Raw genomic sequence first — 14,561 nt, 5'->3', positions numbered from 1 at the left:
TCTCTTTACACTGATATGACTGAATTTGGATAATTGTTATTGACTTTCTTTATGTTCTCATTTTAGGCATTGCTGGGCTGTTTACCATTTTCTCAAGCTTCGTTTTTAGTACCGTGGTGATTCATTTCCTAGATAAAGAGCTGACCGGGTTGAAGTAAGTGCAGAATGCCTAGAGCTGATAAGACAAGTTTTCCTTTTTACTGAAATTGTGACCTTATTTCTGTCTTCTTTCCAGTGAGGCTCTTCCATTTTTCCTGCTGCTCATAGATCTCTCTAAAGCCAGTGCATTAGCCAAATTTGCCCTGAGTTCAAACTCACAGGTCAGCATATACTATATTGTGCTATTTACAATGGCGTTTCATTTTATTTATATTCTATGTTTTGTCTATAATGTGACATTGTAATTTTTTTATTTATTTATTTTTTTCATTAGGATGAAGTTCGAGTGAACATTGCTCGCGGTATGGCCATTCTGGGGCCCACCTTCACTCTGGATGCTCTTGTTGAATGTCTGGTTATTGGAGTTGGCACAATGTCTGGTGAGTGTGTGTAACTTGCCCAAAGAAGAGACCAGTCACCCCAGTTCATGCACAAAATACAGCTTTTCATCTGTACCAGATAGCAAGAATATATGCATGTAAGAGGTCTCTTTTACATGAAAATATATTATAGATGTGTCTGGCATGGCTACTGTAAAATATACCAGCCAATGGAACCCTCTTCTTCTTCTTTTTTTTTATTTTTGACCTGTTATTTTAAATTGCTGTGTTTACTATCTGTTTTGTCCAATTATTGATGGGTCTCATGCATCGCTTTTATAGGCATTTAGCTTTTGTGTCCATGCACACATTGGCGTTCACAGGCATATTAAAAGTGGAGTGTTTTCAGGCTGAAAAAAAAAATCAAAAGCGCATTCGGGAGATGAGCAGAAAAATGCGTTTAGGTGTATTTGAGCGTTATTGCATTCCAGTGGCCAGGAAAAAACTTTATATTATGGTCAATGGAATTCATTAGTTTTCAAAATCTGCATGCAATACACGACTTTAGGTGCATTTTGAAGATGCTTTTCTCCTGCCAGGAGTTCTGGTGTTCAGAGGAGAAAAGAAAATGCCCTGTGTGCATCCAGTCATCCAGCAACCTGCATAGAGGTTGTATAGCTTTACTAGTGTTTTGAAATAGGTTTTCTCTAAATACTGCCATTTACCCTTACTAGAAGTGTGTGTGTGTGTGTGTGTGTGTGTGTGTGTGTGCGCGTGCTATGAGTAGGACTTGACAAATTTGCTTTGAATTTAGGAGCCAGTTTACACCCAACTGTCATCCAATCTGCCCAGATGGAGGGTAATGCCCCCATCCGTCTGTTTTTAGTGCATAGAATTGGATGTAAGCGGGTCCGATTGGGTCTGCCTTTCCGTTTTTAGGGCAAATGGGGGCAAATGCGGGAGGAGGTATAGCAATGAGGGCAGATGGAGGAGAGTGGTAGGGCAGCAGCAGTAGAGCATGGTTTATAGCCATTGGGTAAATCTTGCTTGGCTTTTTACTATAAGATTCCTTCTTTAAAATACTATTTTTGATCTTTAGCACTTCCCTACAGCAGGACTGTTTTGTAATTATGCATTTTTTTTTTTTTCTTAACACAGGTGTGCGCCAGCTGGAAATAATGTGCTGCTTTGGTTGTATGTCTGTCCTAGCAAACTACTTTGCTTTCATGACTTTCTTCCCCGCTTGTGTGTCCTTAGTCCTGGAGGTAAGTGATCTTCTCTTTCTCTTTTTTTTTTTTTTTTTGGTTCTGCTGTCCCAGGCTATTCCTTGTTCAAGAAACAGATTTATCCTTTAGAGCATATTAAATATTCTATCACCCCTGTAGATCACGTTTGATTTCCACCTATAAATTATTGTGGAATCATAATTGTCAATTTTTATATTTATTTATTCCCCCCCCCCCCCCCAGTTATCCAGGGAGAGTCGCGAGGGCCGTCCCATCTGGCAGCTTGCAAATGTGTTGGAGGAAGAGGAGGATAACAAACCAAACCCTGTCACACAGAGAGTGAAAATGATCATGGTGAGTGGCCTTTTTTATTTTTTTTATGCAACTTCTTTTATTGGTTATCTAGCTTTTCTATATCCAGTCCATCCAGATCAGATTATGATTCGCCATAAAGTGGTACATAAACTGCCTAATCTACAAAAAACTCAGAACACTGAAAGATTTGCCTCTTATCTTGTCTTCAGTCTTTAGGCTTGGTTCTTGTTCATGCTCACAGCCGATGGATAAGTCAACCTTCTTCTCAAAACAGTACATCTATTCAAGACAATAAGGTCTCCATTGGCTTGGATGACACAATTCCAACGAGGATTGAGCCCAATATGCCTCTCTGGCAGTTCTATCTTTCTAGGTAACACAAATGATTCATGGAGTCTTAATGTTATTTGATCTTGTTTATTCAGACCATTCCTGCTAATAAAGATACTTTTATTCCACAGAATGGTCACCATGGACATTGAGCAGGTCATAACTTTGAGCCTTGCTCTTCTCCTGGCTGTCAAGTACATATTCTTTGAGCAAACTGAAATGGAATCCACCCTTTCCCTGAAGAACCCAATTACATCTCCTGTGACCATGCAAAAGAAACCAGTGGAGGGATGCTGTAGAAAGGAACCTGTAGCAGAAAAGCCAGCAAAAGAAGTTAAAGTGGAGGATATCTCCTCAAAGGAGGAAAAAGGTACCAGCCTTCAGGAGTCTACACAGTAAAATCTTGGTTTAACCTTTAAAGTAACATTGTGGGTTTCCTCCTAATCAATGTGTTTGTTTTTTTTATCCTCCTATTTCAGAGGCTGTTATAAAGCCATTGCCTCTGGAGACTATACCAGCCAGGCCAAACTTTGTTTTGGGAGATTCGCCATCACAAGACTCAAGTGAAGAGGAAAACGAAACCGATTTGGATATACCAGAAGAGCCACGGCCCATTAATGAATGTATTTGCATCCTCAAAAACCCAGATGTAAGTGGTTAGATAGTACTTAATTGATGCTGTTTGGGAGTTGTATGTAATTTTGTCCTTTTAAAATGTATTAGATTTTATAATTCATTATTGAGGCCAGCTGTAACCTATAGTTTAAGCTGGGACACTGCCATGTAACACAAAAGTGAATTAACCCCTTCCCGCCGACGGTACGCAGCTCTGCGTACTCGGCATTCCGGGGTTATACCGGGATGATGCCTGCAGCTGCAGGCATCATCTCAGCACCGTTGTTTAGAGCCGGCGATCGGCTATCCGAGTATAACAACCGATGCGGCTAAAAGCCGCTCGGCTGTTATACTGGAGGAGCGGGAGGGGACATCCCCCCCCCCCGCCCTTACTTGGCCTCCCGTGCGATCGGGAAGCCCGGTGTCCAATCGGCCACCTTGGGCGGCTTCGTTCCAGCCTTCTCAATGTAAATGCGGCAGCGACGTCATGACGTCACTTCCCGTTTACTCGGCTGCCAATGGCGCCGGTTTTAAAAAAAAATATACAATGTTCAGAATCGCCGTTTTCGGCAATCTGAATACTGTGAAGTGCAAAGGAGGGATTGGGGGTCTTTTAGACGCCCGATCCCTCCATAAAGAATACCTGTCACCACCTATTACTGTCACAAGGGATGTTTACATTCCTTGTGCCAGCAATAAAATAAAAAAAAAAAAAAAAAAATTTTAAACACAATTTACAAGTATAAATAAAATAAAAAAAAAAAATAATAATTTTTAAAGCTCCCTGCGAGCTCGCGCAGCAAAGAAAATGCATACGAAAGTCGCGCCCGCATATGTAAACGGTGTTCAAATCACACATGTGAGATATCGCCGCAATCGTCAGAGCGAGAGCAATAATTCTAGCCCTAGACCTCCTCTGTAACTCAAACCTGGTAACCATAAAAAAAATTTAAAGCGTTGCCTATGGAAATTCATAGGTATCGTAGTTTGTCGCCCTTCCACGAGTGCGTGCAATTATAAAGGGTGACATGTTTGGTATCTATTTACTCGGCGTAACATCTTTCACATTATACAAAAAAATTGGGGTAACTTTACTGTTTGGATTTTTTAAAATTCATGAAAGTGTCCCTTTTCCAAAAATTTGCGTTTAAAACACCGCGGCACAAATACCGTGTGATATAAAATATTGCAACAATCTCCATTTTATTCTCTGCTAAAAAAATATATATAATGTTTGGGAACTCTAAGTAATTTTCTAGCAAAAAAATACGGATTTTAACTTGTAAACACCACATTTCAAAAATAGGCTTAGTCATGAAAGGGTTAAACCTTTTTTATGCTTCATCTAGAAAGGTGCTCGGTACCTGAGTGACACAGAGGTGATCAGTTTGGTGAATGCTAAACACATCCCAGCCTACAAACTGGAATCCATGATGGAGACTTTAGAAAGAGGAGTCGCTATCCGCAGACAAATGTTGTCTAAGAAACTGCCAGAGTCCTCTGCCCTTCAGAACCTGCCTTACAAGAACTACAACTATTCCTTGGTAGGTCCTAAACCAGAATATTTTTTTTTTTCTCCTTTTAAACTTCAAATTTTGCTTTATAATATTTATTCTGCTTTCGTACCTTTTATTTAATGTTTGCATTCTAAGGTTATGCTTTCTAAAAGTTTTTTAATCATTTTACAGCAGCGAAAATCTGTAAATCATCTTGCAGTTGCAATTTGGTGATCGTAAAATTGTATTACTACTGCATGAAAAATAAATCTTGTGACGTAATGGTAATTTCCTTTTTTAGGTGATGGGGGCATGCTGCGAGAATGTTATTGGATACATGCCCATCCCTGTTGGGGTAGCCGGACCTCTTATTTTGGACAACAAAGAGTATCAAGTTCCCATGGCTACAACCGAAGGCTGCCTTGTGGCTAGTACCAACAGAGGCTGCAGAGCCATACTGGTGAGTTATTCTATTTTTAGATTACCTTCTAAAGTAAGGACTCTTTAGTGGCACACTACAAAGCTCAGCATTTACATATCAGGCAGCCTTGTGCGATTCTTTTGGGGTCGGGTTCCAGTTGCAGGCTCTAGAAGGAATGTTGATGTAGATGCCATACTGATTCTAAGGACCTGTTGCAGGGTAATCTTGCCAAAAAAACTGCAGTGACATCCAGTGCAGCTGAAGCAGTGGGGGTGGCTTTTGCTGCTGTGATCTGACTCTTTTTGTTAGAGGGTGGCTACACTTCATTCTCCATGGTCCCACTGGATGTGGGAATGAATCCCCCTCTCTTGTTCCTCTCTCCCAGTATAGACTCTGGGATGTGCAACAGACATAAAGCAGTACACAGAACTGCAACTAATGTGCACCTTTACTGCTCGTTCCAAAGAAATAAAAGTGAGTTCACAGAGGTTGTTACAAGGAGGCTGAAACGCAGTAAGACACAATGTCATTCAAATAGATTACAGGGCCAATAAGTGGTGGATTTTTATTGTCACTTTGAGCTACACCTCTTCCATCAAGCGTCTCCCTCTTTTCTTTGCTGTGTCATGACTGGTACAAAGATGTGCAGAAGTTTCATGAATACTGGAAAATGTTTGAACTGTCATTTCTGCCCAAAAGAGAGCAACAGTTCATATATAAGCCAACGAGTGGATATGGAATAATCTAAATATCCATTCTTAGTACGGATGAAATGTTGTATATCAGAGTTGGAAGACCAGTTGCAAATTAATATCTGTGGCATTTTTTGTATATGATGCAGAAATCCAGTGTAGACTGGTAGAGTATCCCTGCTGGTATAGGGGTGTGTGTGTGGGTGTGTATATGTAGTTTGTTCAGCTACTGGCTATTTCCAGAATATAAACAAACTATATGCTCCTTTCAGCTGGGCGGAGGTGCTCGCAGCCGTATCCTGGCTGACGGAATGACTCGAGGGCCAGTGGTGAGGTTGCCATCAGCTTGTGATGCAGCTGAAGTAAAAACTTGGCTGGACAGTCCTGAGGGATTTAAAGTAATCAAGGATGCATTTGACAGCACAAGTCGGTAAGTGTTTTATTTAACTTCTGGATCTTAACCCTAAGGTGTGTGTGTGTGTGTGTGTGTGTGTGTGTGTGTGTGTGTGTATATAAATGTACCCCTACGAAATGGCACTAATTGTAAGGTTTCTTTAAAAAAAAAAAAATGTGTGTGTATAAATGTCCTAAGATTACGGACATTCCTATTTCACAAAGATAAGCTGGGCTAAATTTTGAACCATGGGTGGCCCTGCTGGACAAAAATTGATTTAAAAGTTGGCCAAGCTAGGTGGAACATTTTGGCTAAACAGGGATTGCATCCTATCAGGTGCAGTCACTGTTCAGCTTCACAATTGTATTCAAGGTGCTGCAGCTGCCTGAATACAATGGAGATTTCTCAGTCCACACTATGATAGCAGAATCTACTGTTTTTTCATCCTGCTGAACTGGCCAAGATTTGATCCATGTATGGGTAGGCAGATTGTACCCAAGTCAATTTATCGATTTGACTTGGTTACAATCAGCCTGTCTGATTTATTTATTTATTTTTTCATATGATTACTGCTATTGGCTACAGCGTTTTGAAGCCTCAGTGGATATTTGTAACACGGTTGACTTGTTTTGATATCTGATTTAGTTATCGACAACCATCTCACTTTCACTTTCCTTTCTTTTACTTTTTCTCCCTTTTTTCAATCTTTCATTTCTTGAAACATCTGTTTTTTGCAGCTGTCCTGTTCCTAATACCTTTTAGCTAGTATGCATCTCATTGAGCTTATGTAAATTTTAAAGTGATAGCAAAGTTCTTCTTTTTTTCTTCTTTTTTTCTTCTTTTTTTTTCTTCTTTTTTTCTTCTTTTTTTTCTTCTTTTTCTAAAAAAAAAAAAAAAAAAAAAAAACGAAACGCGTTATACTTACCACCTCTGTGCAGTTGGTTTTGCACAGAGCAGCCCGGATCCTCCTCTATTTGGAACCCTCTTTGCTGCTCCTGGCCCCTCCCCACCTATCGAGTGCCCCCACAGCCAGCGGCTTTCTATGGGGGCACCCAAGTCACAGCTCCATGGAGCCCCAACCAGGCCCCACCCCCTTTCTTCCCTGATTGGCTGGCTGACTGACTTTGGGAGCCAATGGCACCGCTGCTGTGTCTCAGCCAATCAGGAGTGTCCCGGACGGCTTAGACATTCGTGGACATCGCTGGATAGAGATGAGGCTCAGGTAAGTAATTAGAGGGTGCTGGGGAGGCTGCTACACACAAGGTTTTTTATCTTTATGCATTAAAATAAAAAAACTGCCTTTTACAACTACTTTTAAGCATAAAACATAACGATTCAGTGTGTATGTTGAGTTTGTATGATGACTTTTGTGCTTTTCTGTCGTGTTCTAGGTTTGCCCGTCTTGGGAGACTTCAATCCACTGTAGCTGGGCGCAACCTTTACATCCGTTTTCAATCAAAAACCGGAGATGCTATGGGAATGAACATGATATCAAAGGTAGGAGGCAATGGCAATACAGCGCTGCTTGCATTTTTAAAGGATAAGTTCACTTTAACCACTTGACAAACTGGGCACTTAAACCCCCTTCCTAACCAGACCAATTTTCAGCTTTCGGTGCTTTCACACTTTGAATGACAATTACTCAGTCATGCAACACTGTACCCCATATAACATTTTTTGTCCTTTTTTTCACACAAATAGCTTTCTTTTGGTGGTATTTAATCACCGCTGGGTTTTTTATTTTTTGCGCTATAAATCAAAGGCTGAAAATTCGATTAAAAAAAAAAAAAATCTTTTTCTGATAAAATGTATTGGGTAGAGTATTGCACAGTGTGGCAGAGTATTGACATTGAGCAGCGCTGTGGGCACTAAACATCCAGCCCACAGCGCTGCTGTCACCTCTCCCCTCGCACTGTACCGATCGGTACACAGAGGGGAGGGAGGAACCGGCGTCATGTCATGACGGAGTGATCACGTGGTAAATGACCGCGATCAGCGGCTATTTACCGTGATGCACCGGGTCCGGTCACGGATGTTCCCGGGTGCGCGCCCCTGGGGGTGCGCGGGAGCAACATTCTGGAAGGACGTCCACCCAGAATAAGCCGACCGCGCTGTTGCCGTCTTTCGGGTATGGCCCGGTTGGCAAGTGGTTAAACACTTTTTTTTTTTTTTTTTTTTAAATGTATTTATTTTTATTTTTATTTTTTTTGGAGGAGCCTGGAAATAATTGCACCCGCGAACAGAAGATCACAGGTGTTATGGAGGGCTCCTACAGGCTATCGGTGTAAGCTGTCTGCCTGCCAGTTTTACACTGACAGGATGAATCGATGAACTACCACAGTGCTCAACAGCGCCATGGTAGTTCATTGAGAACTACAAGCCAACGGCTGCAAAGGGCTGGCGGAGCCCTGCATGACAATGTTTTTAAAAAAAAAAAAAAATTGTTGTCAAGGGGGATCAGGAGGTGCGGGAGCCAGTGCAACAGTAACCTGTTATGATAGGTGAACTTATCCTTTATGCTGCAATTGTCTATAAACTGATTAAAAAGATAATAAAAACCTGACTATGACTGCTGAGCCTGACTGAGTATATTACATTTATAAGAGAAAATACACCAAGATGGTTAAACGTGTGTGTGTGTGTGTGTATGTACATTTTTTTTTTTTTTCCAACTCATATTTAAAAGAAATATGAGCCCCTCATACATGTATAGACTTGGTATGTATCATGATTAATCCAAAAAATAAAAAGGCGACAGTCCACTCAGTTATGCACAATGTATCCGGCTGGAATGCTAACATTGAAGTATTCTCAAATATTATTATAGTGCAAGTTGACCTGCCAAGAGAACCACTAACAGCCCATGACTCAAATAAATACAAAATAAATGGTGGTTGTCCTCAGATTGGATAGCAGCATTCATCATGGGGTTGATTTACTAAAGGAAAATAGTCAGTGCAGTTGCGCTATATCTGAGTGGAAGCTTTGCTGATTTCTATCATCCAATCATGTGCAAGCAAAAATGCTGTTTTATATTTTCCCTGCATGTTCCCCTCAGACCTAGAGCAACTGCACTTGCAGTACACAGACTATATGCCTTTAGTAAATCAACCTAATGTCTTATAAAGTTCCATCAAAGGTTGTAGTAATTTCATGTGAATGCTTAGCACCATATTGTTAGGATGCCCTTGCACCATGCCTGAGCCCAGCTGTATAATTAGAAGCAAGATAAACCAAGGGAACTGTATGTATTTTCTGGACTATTTAGGATACATACTACGTTTATACATGTATGAGGGACTTATTTATAGTTTTTAATAGGTGTTTGGAATAAAAATGACCTTTTTTATATATGTGTTTAACCATCTTTGTGTTTTCTAATATAATTTTATACACTTGTTTGGATTTAGTAGTCGTAGCCAGGATTTTATGATCTTTTTGATGAGTTTGTCAGTTTCATTGTACCAGCGACTCCCCCATTGTTTATCCTTCTTGATATTTTTCTATTGGATTAAATGTGGAGTTGTGTTTAGTGAGAGAGGTCCTGAGGATTTTTTTTTTTTTTTTTTTTGTGGAAATATTGCTAAATTTGGCTTTATCCAACTGTACATTTTGGTTAATGCTAGCCTATGTCCCTTGTTCAGAATAATGTCAAAACTTTTAAACTGTAAGTTCTGCTGAATACTAAATTTTATGATACAAATTTTCATTCTATAAAAATTATAGTTCAGGCTTTCTTAACTTGTTTAACTATTTACTGCTACAGGGAACTGAAAAGGCTCTGTCTAGATTACAAGAAGAGTTCCCTGAGCTACACGTCCTTGCTGTAAGTGGCAACTACTGTACAGACAAGAAGCCAGCTGCCATCAACTGGGTGGAGGGGAGAGGAAAGTCTGTGGTGTGTGAAGCTATTATTCCAGCGAATGTTGTACGAGAGGTAAGAACAAGGTCTTGCATTATCCTACCTAAAAGGGGATCAAGGATTTCTATTTGATTTAAGATGACTTTTATGACTAAACACTGAGTTGTCTGTTTGTGGTGGGTTTTTTTTTGTGTTCTATAAAAATCTATACTGAAAAAAGACCCCACTGTACCATTTGCAAGTGTAAAAAGTAGGCAGTGCACATTTATCTTTACATTGCTGGTGTACAGTACTTGAGCTAATAGTACCTAATCCACTGTTGTAACTGTTTCCAGTATACACACTCATATGTACTTTTATATGCAGGTGCTGAAAACATCAACAGCTGCACTGGTGGATGTTAACATCAGCAAGAATCTGGTTGGCTCAGCCATGGCTGGCAGTATTGGAGGTTACAACGCACATGCAGCTAACATTGTGACTGCAATATACATAGCTTGTGGACAGGTGAGGGAAGAAATAGGTGTTTTACAATAACACTCTTATGAGAATTAAAACCGAATTTGTGATGGTTTTTCCTTTTTGTAGGATGCTGCTCAGAATGTAGGGAGCTCTAACTGCATCACATTAATGGAGCACACGGGCCCTACTAATGAGGATTTATACATCAGCTGCACAATGCCTTCTATAGAAATTGGAACTGTTGGAGGTGGAACCACTCTGATACCTCAGCAGGCTTGCTTAAAGGTAATATAGAACGTTTTATGCTGTCATCTTTTCAGTAAATTTTGTAACAATTTAAATATAACTATAATAGTTCTACAAATCTGGATTTCTTGGCTCCTAATTGTACCATTTTATACTCTGAATTGGATCAGCCTTTACATTCACTTGAATAATTTTTTTTGGACTGTGAATAAAAAATGTGTTTTGATCATGTTTTATAGTTGTTCACTTCAACTTATTAATTTCATATGTGTTATTTGTTTATGAATAGATGCTTGGAGTACAGGGTGCAAGCACAGAGTATCCTGGTAAAAATGCATGCCAACTTGCACAAATCGTCTGTGGCACAGTAATGGCAGGAGAACTTTCCCTAATGGCAGCTTTGGCAGCTGGGCATTTGGTGAAGAGCCATATGGTCCACAACAGGTAATGCAACTTTTAATCATAATAGGACTGAATACCACCGGTCTGTCTTAAAAAGATTCTGTCATGTTGCTCATCTAGAACAGGTTTTCTTTAAAAAAAATAAATAACCCTGCCCCCCTTCAGACCAACACCACCCCCCACACCCCCACCCCCCCCACCCCCACCCCGTGATGCTTAAAGAAGAACTATAGACAAAACTTTATTTTTTTTCCATTTTGGATAGAGTATGGGAGGGTTATAACCCCTGTCAGCTTTTTATTCGTCACCTGTATGCCGTTGTGGAGATTTCACTTCACTTCCTGTCCCATAGCCAAACAGGAAATGAGAAGAAATCCCTGCAAATTAAGGGAATTCCTTGGGGACCCCTAGGTTCCCAGAACTAGTGTTGGAAGATTTCCCCTCTTGCTTTTCGGGGGGGGGGGCAAAATTTAGGATTTTTGTTTACCATTATCACTAAAAGGGAAAGTAAACAGGACGAATGGAAAGGGGGAATCTCCCTAATGGGTGCACAGACAGCAATAAAAACTGACAGGTGTTCTAATCCCTCACCACTCTATTCAACATGGGAAAAAAAAAAAAAGTTGCCTTTTAGTTATACTTTAACTACCACATTGGTTTGTGTCAAAGGGTTGATGTTCAAACCCTGTGTAAGCTCATTGTAAGATGGTGTCAGAGCTTACACAGGGTTAAAAAAAAGTATTCGGGCCTGGGGAGTGGCTGTTCAGGCCCAAGCTCTGCATCCATTAGAGCAGGTCACATGCTTGTCCATTCTTGGAAGCATCAATATTTCCTGGGGGCTCCAACAGATTACCCTCTGTAAATTTGTGAATTGACTCTTGATTTCCTTTAATTGGGCACTGTTCTTTTCTTGCAGGTCAAAAATAAACCTTCAAGATATGCCTGGCACATGCATAAAAAAAGCTGCCTGAGCCCAATAAATATTGGGATGAATACAGGACCATAAGAGAGCGGAAAATAAAACGGAAACTTCTCTATAGGGAATGTGCTTTGTCACGATTGGGAAGGGATGGTATGCAGGCAGCCTGAAAGGAAGACTTATTACAGCCTCAACAGAAGTCTATGTGCCTCATGTCTCGTTTGTCTGGCAGGGTCCAGTTATCACTGCTGGCCCCAATTTGTCTGCTGCTAAGGCCAAAAAAGCCAAATCAACTGAACTTGGACATGTACATTTTTTTTTTTTTTTTTTTTTTTTTTTTACACAGCTTGCATAAAACCTTCCAGTTTCAAGCTACTTTGCATTAAGTTTAAAGAATGGTTATTTTTACCTTATTTAATAATTTTGAACATTGTAATATACTTTTGGTTTTAGTTGATAAAAAAGAATAATTTATTTCTTCTTCATCCAGCTTCTTTTCTATTTTTCTTCTAACTTTGTTTTTTAAGGCCACAGCAGTTTAGAAAGAATATTTCTAGAATTGTGACATATAGGTGGGCAACATATGACTTGCCAGCTATTATTAAAGCCCAAGAATTCCATATTGAACTCGGCATGTCTTTTTGTTTATATTAATTTTGTAGACTTTTGGTCCTCCAAAAAATGTTTTGATCATGTGGTAATCTCGCTCACATTGGTGTCCCTGTTGTGCTAGGGACTCTAATTTTCTTTGCTCACAGCATTCTCTTCTCTACTCTTTTTGCCACTAAGTTCATTCAGAAAGAAGTGAAGCCTAGTGAGATTCTGGTGGGAAGCACGTCAAACATAAGTTTTTAACCCTACAGAACAGGCATATAGGTGTGAGTGAAACTATCATCATCCAAAACTTCCTTTATCCAATTGTGTACTGTTTGGGTGTGTTTTTTTTTTTTTTTTTTTTCCCCTTTTACGTGTTCTGGGAGGCTGAAGTATCTGCATATGTTCTACAGCTATGAAATTGTATTTGGTTCACAAATGTATTTAACTCCCTATGCTTTCAAAAGCTACACAGTTTAAAAAACAAAATGATGGGAACTGTGGTTTTCTGGTGCTGGTGGCCAAAGTTCTTTTTGGTGGTCTATCACTACCTCATTCAGAATAGCTATGACCTTCCAATGCCAAACAAGCAATGACATCGCAGCCTGACCACACCGCCTGGGAGTGGAACACCAAGCCCCAGACTAGGCTGGTTTACAATTCCATACAATTTTATATGGCTGTATACACTGTCCAAGATTTTATACTTTTTGTAACTTTAATTTTTTTTTTTTTTGTATCGCATTTATTTTTCTGTTTTTTAATACTTGGTATTCATCAAAGGTATTAAGTTGGTTCAGAGGAGCATCTGTCACCCTGGAAGCAATGTGTTAACTACAGAAAATTGTGCCTGTGTCACTTTTTATGCACTGGTAAAGAGCTGACATCGTGATGAATAAAGCATCTGTTTCCGTTTTCCCAATCTGGTATTTATTGGAATATATAATTTAAAATGATCACTTTTTTTTTTTCTTGTATTTTAACAAATAAGCTATCTTTTAAGTTGCTGGAATAAATGTACCTATTTTTCTAAGTGTCCTGTTTCTTCTGGTGCCTGTTTCGTTCTTCCCACAATTGCCTAGGGTGGTTGTGTCAGGAGTTCACGGGACACTACATAGCTAATTTCTGAGAAGAGTAGCCAGACGGGTTTTATCTTGTTTTTCTTTAAGCTGAACATCAGGCAGGTTAAGTCAGTTATGCATTCATTAAACTTTCAGTAAATGTGTTCCAAACAGTATATAAAGCTGAAGACCGCAGATATACGTGTAAAACTTATATGGGGAGATTTGTTTCATCCCTGTGTATCATCTGAGGTTGTTCACTTCACTGGGTATATGTGAGGGTTTACATCCACTTTAAGGTTAAACAACTTCCATATACAGTGAGTATAGAAAAGAATCGCCCCCCCCCCCCCCCCCCCGCCCCCCCCCCAGGCTGGAAATTAAGACAGACAGTTTTTGTTTTTATCCAGCTGTATTTACCCAGTGCAACTTATAACATCCAGGTGAAAAATATATCACCAACATGTCAGAAAAAAAATGAATCTGAGCTGGAAAAAGAATCATCCTCCTGCCTAAAAATGACTTGGAAACTTTAACCACTTGCTATCCGCGCTATGGCCGAATGACGGCCACAGCGCGGACCTGAATTCCCGGGAGGCCGTCATATGACTGCCTCCCCTGTGCACGCGCTCTGCAGGGCGCGCTGTGATCACAGAGTCACTGAGACTCGGCTGATCACCGATCCGAGTAAGGGGCTGGTCCTAACCTAACAGTGCCCACAAGTGCCAGCTATCAATGCCCACCAGTAGTGCCAATAAGTGCCACATAGCAGTGCTGCCTATCGGTGTAACAGATCAGTGCCCATCACTGCCGCCTATTAGTGCCCATCAGTGCCACCTCATCAGCGTACATCAATGAAGGAGAAAAATTACCTGTTATAATAAATTTTTTTTTTTTTTTTTTAGATTTAGTTATAAAAAAAATTATTATTTTTTTTAAATTCAGTCTTTTTAAATTTTTTTTAATAAAAACCGCAGAGATGCTCAAATACCACCAAAAGAAAGCTCTATTTGTGGGGAAAAAATGATAAAAATTTCATTTGGGTAC

At 40.0% G+C, this 14,561-nt stretch overlaps 1 protein-coding gene across 3 annotated transcripts in view; it reads left to right on the top strand.

Moving 5' to 3' along the window:
• The window catches only part of HMGCR (3-hydroxy-3-methylglutaryl-CoA reductase), a 30,343-nt gene extending 16,857 nt beyond the window's left edge, over positions 1–13,486 (top strand). For all 3 annotated transcript variants that reach the window (XM_073624079.1, XM_073624075.1, XM_073624082.1), the window contains exons 4-20: positions 67–154; positions 236–320; positions 434–539; positions 1,638–1,744; positions 1,949–2,059; positions 2,230–2,393; positions 2,482–2,720; positions 2,830–2,999; positions 4,315–4,509; positions 4,763–4,921; positions 5,847–6,004; positions 7,360–7,465; positions 9,735–9,905; positions 10,197–10,337; positions 10,419–10,577; positions 10,828–10,982; positions 11,857–13,486. In XM_073624079.1, the coding sequence (XP_073480180.1) occupies positions 67–154; positions 236–320; positions 434–539; positions 1,638–1,744; positions 1,949–2,059; positions 2,230–2,393; positions 2,482–2,720; positions 2,830–2,999; positions 4,315–4,509; positions 4,763–4,921; positions 5,847–6,004; positions 7,360–7,465; positions 9,735–9,905; positions 10,197–10,337; positions 10,419–10,577; positions 10,828–10,982; positions 11,857–11,911 (2,369 nt within the window). In that variant the 3' untranslated portion in view covers positions 11,912–13,486. The remainder of the gene's footprint in view (positions 1–66; positions 155–235; positions 321–433; positions 540–1,637; positions 1,745–1,948; positions 2,060–2,229; positions 2,394–2,481; positions 2,721–2,829; positions 3,000–4,314; positions 4,510–4,762; positions 4,922–5,846; positions 6,005–7,359; positions 7,466–9,734; positions 9,906–10,196; positions 10,338–10,418; positions 10,578–10,827; positions 10,983–11,856) is intronic.
• The last annotated feature ends 1,075 nt before the right edge of the window (positions 13,487–14,561 follow it).

Source organism: Aquarana catesbeiana, linkage group LG01 (assembly GCF_042186555.1).
Source record: "Aquarana catesbeiana isolate 2022-GZ linkage group LG01, ASM4218655v1, whole genome shotgun sequence".
NCBI lineage: Eukaryota > Metazoa > Chordata > Amphibia > Anura > Ranidae > Aquarana > Aquarana catesbeiana.
Note: the sequence above shows the minus strand (reverse complement) of the source record. Positions and strands in the feature narration are given on the sequence as shown.